Source organism: Terrapene carolina, unplaced genomic scaffold (assembly GCF_002925995.2).
Source record: "Terrapene carolina triunguis isolate 2854851 unplaced genomic scaffold, T_m_triunguis-2.0 Scaffold360, whole genome shotgun sequence".
NCBI classification, from domain to species: domain Eukaryota; kingdom Metazoa; phylum Chordata; order Testudines; family Emydidae; genus Terrapene; species Terrapene triunguis.
The window spans coordinates 3,881-11,275 of NW_020664711.1; the positions used below are offsets into that span (position 1 = coordinate 3,881).

The 7,395-nt window shown below is 54.2% G+C and overlaps 1 protein-coding gene across 1 annotated transcript; it reads left to right on the plus strand.

The window, feature by feature from the left end:
* The first annotated feature begins 6,099 nt into the window (after positions 1–6,099).
* Positions 6,100–7,041, plus strand: LOC112106897 (olfactory receptor 52K2-like). The gene has a single exon (XM_024200371.2). The coding sequence runs from the start codon at positions 6,100–6,102 to the stop codon at positions 7,039–7,041; it is 942 nt and encodes a 313-aa protein (XP_024056139.2).
* Positions 7,042–7,395: the final 354 nt, after the last annotated feature.

Consider the following 7,395-nt stretch of genomic DNA (forward strand, 5'->3'; position numbering starts at 1 on the left):
TATATTTATACAGACCAGCAGACTAATCCTTAGGGCTACATTAGTCATCTCTTTTCCAAGCTGAAAAGTCCCAGTCTTATTAATGTCTCCTCATACAGCACCCGTTGCATACCCTTATATTTTTTCTTGACCTTTTATGACCCTTTTCCAATCCAAGTATTCAAGATGTGGGTGTACCATGGATTTATATACAGGCAATATGATATTTTCTGTCTTATTATCTATTTGAGATCCCTTTGAAACTCCTCACCGTCTGCTTTGTACTTACAAAACTACTAAAGATAATTATCATCTGCAAGTTTTGCCACCATAAGTACTGTTCACCACTTTTTCTAGACCAAGGTCCTCTCATGGATAGGTAACCGGTTAAAAGAGAGGAAAATAAGAGTAGGAATAAATGGTCAGTTTTCAGAATGGAGAGAGGTAAATAGTGGTGTCCCCCAAGGGTCTGTACTGGGACCAGTCCTATTCAACATATTCATAAATGATCTGGATAATGTGTTAAACAGTGAGGTGGCAAAATTTGCAGACAATATAAGCTACTCAAGATAGTTGAATTGCAAGCAGACTGCAAAGAGCTTCAAAAGGATCTCACAAACCTGGGTGACCGGGCAACATTTTGGCAGATGAAATTCAATGTTGATAAATGTAAAGTGATGCACATTGGAAAACATAATCCCAGCTATACATATAAAATGATGGGGTCTAAATTAGCTGTTTCCACTCAAGAAAGAGACCTTGGAGTCTCTTTCATGTAACTACACCTGGGTGTGTCCCTGGCTGTGTATGGCTGTGTAAGTGCAAAACCTGGAGAGAATTGCAGCTTGTCACAGCCTCGCAGTGGGAGAGGGAGATCAGAATGGTATGCCAGAGGGGTTGGTGGTACCCCAGTTCCAGGTTACACCCTGCTGAAGTCCATCTCGCCCACCCAATGAACAGGCCCTACTAGATCATGAGTCCATTTCCCGCTTGTCATGTGCTCAGTTACTGAGGGAGAGACCATTGTTATGGCAGAGAAGTCAGGACTCCTGGGTTCTGTCTGTCTTTCTCTGTGTGACTTTGGCCAACTCTTTTTCATGTCTCCACTCAGTCATTTTTCTCCAAATCTGTCTGTCTACTATCTACCCATCCACCCTGGGCATTTACACAGTATCAGACCCTATGGATGTCTTGGCATTATCCCTAGTTTTCTTAGTAATCAACTATAACTTTTAGATATACACAAAAACAAAGAACAGCCCAGTCCTCTCTGACTCAGCAGAGAGCAAAAGAGCTCTCAACTCCCTTTGGGAAGCGCCCATAATTACTGTTTACTGCTAAAGCTTGATATTGGTCTTACCCACTAGGGTCATTCTGATGTTCTTATATAGACACCAGATATATCTGCCCCCCCATTGCACCCCACTAGACCCCCCTGCCCTCCTCGAGCTGAGACAGAACCCAGGAGTCCTGATGGGGTCTCTCTCTCTGCAGAGTTAGTAACAAAGCAAGAATATACATTAAAATTTTAAACCTAACCAGTGTCCCTTAAATGACTGGGCACATGATGTCAGAACCTGTTAGTATTAGAGCTGAGTGGGTCTAATATTTATTTAATTTTCTTTCTTTTATATAGGAATAAAATCCAGTGCGTCTGTCAGCTAATTGCTAAGTTATCTGCCAAAGACTTAGAATGTTCAGGTGCCTAAGTAGCCCCTGGAATCGAAGTTAAGGCTGCCGTCCCCTTACCAGAGCCAGGTCAGGGACCGGTGGAAACAAGGGCTCTGGCCAGTGATCACACTGGGCTGGAGCGGGCGGACCCTGCACAATTCCCCTGGCATTGTCTGACCCAATGCTGCTCTCACACTGCTGTAAATCTGCGGTGTCCCTGGCATGTCGCTCTCCCAGCCCCCTCGGGGCGCCCTACGCTGGGCATGGGGAAAAGCAGGAGACTGTTTGTCAGTCTCACGCTCTCTGCTGAGCTGCGGCTCCCCAGGTGAGGCCGAACCCTGCTGGGATTCCCCAGCCATGGCTATAAAGCTCCCTGCCCAGCGCTCCTCTGGCACTTCACAGAGACTCTCTGGACACCTCCCGCTGCCCGGGCAGCCCCTCTCTGCTGCGCAGGAGCTGGGTGAGTGCAGGGCTTTGGAGCCCAGAAATGGCCCTGGTTAGCGACACCTGCCCCACATAACAGCCCAGAGGAAGCACAGAGCTGAGACGGGTCCCAGGCCAGGGAAGCTCAGAGAGGAGCAGGCTCAGGGTCGGGGGAGACAGCGCTGAGAATCACAGGTCTGGAAAGTCGGTCTGAGCAGCAGGAGCTTTTCGTTTTCCCCTCCCCCCTCCCATAATGCCAGCGCCCCCCTTTGCTGCCTCCGGCCCCCATCTAGCTCACGAGGCCGCTCACCACCACGTGTAGGAGCAGCCTCCGTGCCCTGCTTCTGCTTAGCTGAATTCCTCCATAGTGCTAAGGTTGCAACCCTCCAGGATTGGCCGGGAGTCTCCAGGAATGAAAGATTAGTCTTTAATTAAAGATTATGTCATGAGATGAAATCTCCAGGAATACATCCAACCAAAATTGGCAACGCTACATACTTCCCCAGCATTAGTCCATCCAGTCTGACCCTGGCACGAACAGGCCAGAGAATTGCACCCGCTTACCCTTCTGCTGAGTCAAGGACTTCAGTTAGACTAGGGGTTCTCAATCTTCATTACACCGTGATCCCCCTTCTGACAACAATTCCTACCTGACCCCAGCAGAGGAGACTGAAGCCTGAGTCCCCCTGATTCCCACTGCCCCAGGTGGGAAGCCAAAGCCCGAGCCCCACTGCCCTAGGTGGGGAAGGGGTCAAAGCCGAAGCCCAAGGGCTTCAGCCCCAACCAGGGGGCCTGTGACTTAAGCCCTGCCACCCAGGGCTGAATCCCTTGGGCTTCGGCTTTGGCCGTGGGTGGTGGGGATCAGGCTTAAGCCCCGAGCTCCAGCAAGTCTCAGCCAGCCCTGGCAACCATATAAAAATGGGTTTGTGACCCACTTTGGGATCACAACCCACAGTTTGAGAACTGCTGAGTTAGACCAAAACATTTCAGTCCTCAGGAGACTATGCTGTTGTATCCGCAGGCAGAGAACAGGAGGGACCAAGGGGCCCCCCCATGCCAAAGGCCCCTGAAATGGCAGGGGATTGATCAGGTGAGACATGCCCAGGTGTTCCCAGCAGGCAACCCACACCCCACGCTGCAGAGGAAGGCAAAAATAAACCAGGTCCCTGCCAATCTGACCTGGGAGAAATTCCTTCCTGATCCCAAATCTGGCGAGGCATTAAACCTTGAATACATGACCAGACCCACCAGCCTGGCATCTAAGGAAAGGGATTCTCTGTTCCAGCCTAGGGCACTGGTCCGCCCCATCCAGTGTCCCTTCTCCAGCTGTGGCCAATCCCTGATGTTTCAGAGGAAGGTATAGAAAAACCCAGAAGACATCTGGCCAATTGTTGGGGGGGCTGGGAGGGGGAATTCCTTCCTGACCCCAAGCAGGCAACCGGCTGAAGCTCTAAATCCTGAGATTTGAGTATAGCCGCTGTCTTAATGCAGAGCTGCAAGTGTTAGGAGCATGGTGAGGACAATACAGGCCTTCCTGCTCTCCCCACAGCCCAGGGAGGGATGGGATAAACAGGGGGCCTCACAAATTCCAAGGAATCCCCACGACCTTCCACCACCACCACCCCCCAACACACACACAAACAGGGCCACAGAATTACTCCTAGCTACTGGATTAAAGCATCTGATTTTTAAATTTCATTTAAAAATATATCCATTCTCATCTGAAAGACTCTAAGCCATGTTGGGTCCCCCCCCCACACACACACACACCAGGTGAGCTGTGCAATGTCTATCCACCCTCTCTGCTAGGTACTTGCATTGTACTTCAAGGCTGAATTTCTTTAATCTTAACTTCTGGCCCCAGGATCTTGGTGGAGCGTGGGGGTGGGGGGAAGGGGAGGCAGTGAAATCAGGCCAATTCAAAGATGGTTTTGGTACAGAGCTGAAGTTGCACGAGCGCAGCATGCTGGAGCAGGCGGCTGGTTCAGTGAGGGTAGAAGCACCAGCCGTGCAAGGGATAGCCCCCATTGCCACCCCCCCGCCCTGGTACACCCCCCCCCCCATGCTCTTGTTGAGCGCTGACATTTGGTGTGTGGGCAGCTGGGAATTTCCCGCTGGGAGTGAGGGCGCCAGGGCTCTGCTTGTTGCTGTTACTGTGCTGGGCAGCCGGCCCCGTTGCCCAGGGTGCCGTGCAGGGGGGCCACGCCCAAACGGTCCCTGCCCAGAGAGCTCCCAAGCCGGGACTGTGACAGTCACGAGAGATGGAGCTGAACAGATCCAGGGGAGATGCAGAGGGAGTGGCAGGGAGGAAAAGGGGACAGCCAATGAGGGGTGCCCTTTGCATTAGCGAGTGTCCTCACTAGTCAGAATAGTCACTGGTGGCCACCCACCTCATCGGTGCTGGGACAGATCAGAGCCAGGCACATCAGCTGTGGCTGGCCGGGGGAGTGGGACTCAGCTGCCCGAACCATTCCCTGCCTGCCTGCCTGCGGTGGGAGGGATGGGGGTGTTTACACTTCTCTGCCTGAGCTCCCCTGAGGAGTCTTGCTCACAGGAGCTTAAAAAGAACATGAATAGCCCCAGTGGGGAGAAGGCAGCGCCCCAAGACCCAGTGCAAATGTCAAACAGGCAGGGAGAGATCCAAGCCCCCGGAGTATCTGCCTCTGTGCTCAGAGCTGGACCAGCTTCCAGACCAGGCCTCCTCCGCTAGAGGAAGCCGACATGCAGAGCCGCTCTCCTGCTGCACGGAGCTTTCCCGCTCCCCCGAGCAGCTGGTTCCCTCTCAAAGCAGAGCCCCCAGCTAGCGGTGCCCCATGCAGCCAGTTCCCAGCTGAACCCTCTGTCTGTGCTCACACGCCCCATGCAGGACTCGCCCTTCTGGCTTCCAGGGGCTCATCTTTACAGCCTCAGGCCCATTGGGTGGGGCAGGAGGGGCAGACCTGGCCTTAAGGGACTCCGTGCCCACGGCCTGTGGGAACCTGTCCTTTGCGGAGGCACTCCCAACCTTGCATAAAGTTGTGGGTGTGGCTGGGGACAGCAGAGGTCCCCCACATTTTCAGGGAGGGGAGCTGCAGGCTGCGGCCAGCCCTGGGGGGCTCTTGAGCTGAGCTAGTCAACGAAAAGTCCCCTGAGCATTGAACGTGAGCTCCATGTCGTAACACAGAGAGCAGGGCACGCCCCTCGGGCATCCCACCCCCAGGGGATGTGGGGGAGACGGCTCCTTAGATCACCACAGGAGGGCACAGGGGGCAGAGGGTGCCTGTGGGGGGGGCTGTTCAGGATTGCCTGGCTCATGTCAGCTGATTTAGACATGATGCTCCATTTGCAATGGCTGCTGGTCTCTCTCTGGGAGCGTCCATAGCCAGCTTCTCTGTGGTATCCACACCCCGGCTAAGGGTTTAAACCTAGGGGTGGCTGTAGCACGTGTAAGCCCCAGTCAGTGGCTCTGACAGCCCTGCTCCCCAGACTCCCCAGTCTCTGCCTGCGCTGGAGGAGCAGTAGTGTGATCAGTCTGTAGGAGCCTGCCTGCTCGCTGGGTTCATGTGCCCCCTCCCCGCAGACAGCCTGAGACAGTGGCTGTAAGGGTGTGAACTCCCCCATGCAGGGCCGGAGTTAACGCTGACCCTAATGACGACACTGTAAAAGTCAGTGTGAGCTGTTCCACTGCTGGTCACTTCAGCTGATGGGAAAGGGGAGGGGGGGTGCAGTGCAGCCCATTCCCCACCCCCCTCAGTCTCTGCTCGCCAGACTTTCCCCTCTACATTCAGAGCTTGATCCTATCTAATGGGACAAGTCTGGGGCAGGAGCTCGTCAGGCAGTTCTGGGTGTTCCATAAATCTCAAAGTTGCAGTCTCAGGCCTGGAATAGGTGGGGGCAATAAACGGGGACATGCTGAAGGCATGGGGTGACTACTGCGTCCCTTCATGCTGTGCAGAGAGCCCTGAAATCATTTTTCTGGTGTGTGCCTAGCCACAGGGCCAGGAAGCAGCCATGCCGTGGAACTGAACACACCCAACCGGCCCCACCATGGCAGCTTCCAACTGGACCACGCCCCACCCCTCCACCTTCATCCTCCTCGGCATCCCAGGGCTGGAGGCGGCGCACGTCTGGATCTCCATCCCCTTCTGCTCTGTCTACATTCTGTCCCTCCTGGGGAACAGCCTCCTCCTGGCTGTTATCAAGACTGAGCCGAAACTCCACGAGCCCATGTACCTTTTCCTTTCCATGCTGGCACTCGCAGACCTGATCATCTCCACCACCACCCTCCCCAAAACCCTCTGCATATTCTGGTTCAGGGACCGGGCCATTCACACCAATGCCTATCTGGCGCAGATGTATCTCCTTCACTCCCTGTCAACCATGGAGTCTGGGTTCATCCTGGCCATGGCCTTTGATCGCTACGTTGCTATCTGTAACCCGCTGCGACACTCAGCCGTCCTGACCAATTGGGCCATAGCCCAGATAGGGCTGGGAGTTGTGATGAGGGGAGTCCTGTTACTGGGCCCACACCCATTTCTGCTGCAGCGACTCCCATACTGCAGGACCAATGTCATTTCTCACACCTATTGTGAGTTCATGGCGCTGGTGAAACTGACTTGTGTGGACACGACAGTCATGAAAGCCTATAGTCTGGCTGTAGCGTTTCTCACCGGTGGCTTAGACCTGCTGCTGATTGTCCTGTCCTACGTGATGATTCTCTGGGCCGTCTTCAGACTCCCCTCCAAGGAGGCGCGGCGCAAGTCCCTCGGCACCTGCGGCTCCCACGTCTGCGTCATGCTGGTGTTTTACATCCCCGCGTTCTTCTCCTTCATCTCCCACCGCTTCGGCCACGTGGCTCCCCATGTTCACATCCTCATCGCCAACATGTACCTGCTCTTCCCTCCCATGATGAACCCCATCATCTACGGGGTGAGAACCCCAGGGATCCGGCAGAGGGCGCTGCACATTTTGGGCATGAAAGCAGCCTGAAGGCCCACAGGACAGTCTGTGGCTGGGGATTAAGGTCCGTGCAGGTGGCATCAGGGCCAGCAGGGCTGAAGATCCAGATGGCTGAGTCACCTCCAATATGGAAACCCACCTTAGCCCTGCTGAGCAGCAGGGCTAATAAATACGCTTGTCTGGGTCTGCAGCACAACACGGCTTCGACTTTTCACTGCTCTAGAACATTGTTATCACTTGTCATTTACACGGGCCCAGCCCAGATCAGGGCCTTATCGTTGATCATACAGCTAGGGACCGTCTATGGCCCAGGGGCTTTTACTCAAACAGACAGGATGGCTGCCCCTCTCTCCCCGGCACACACCCTCTCAAGCCCAGATGGTT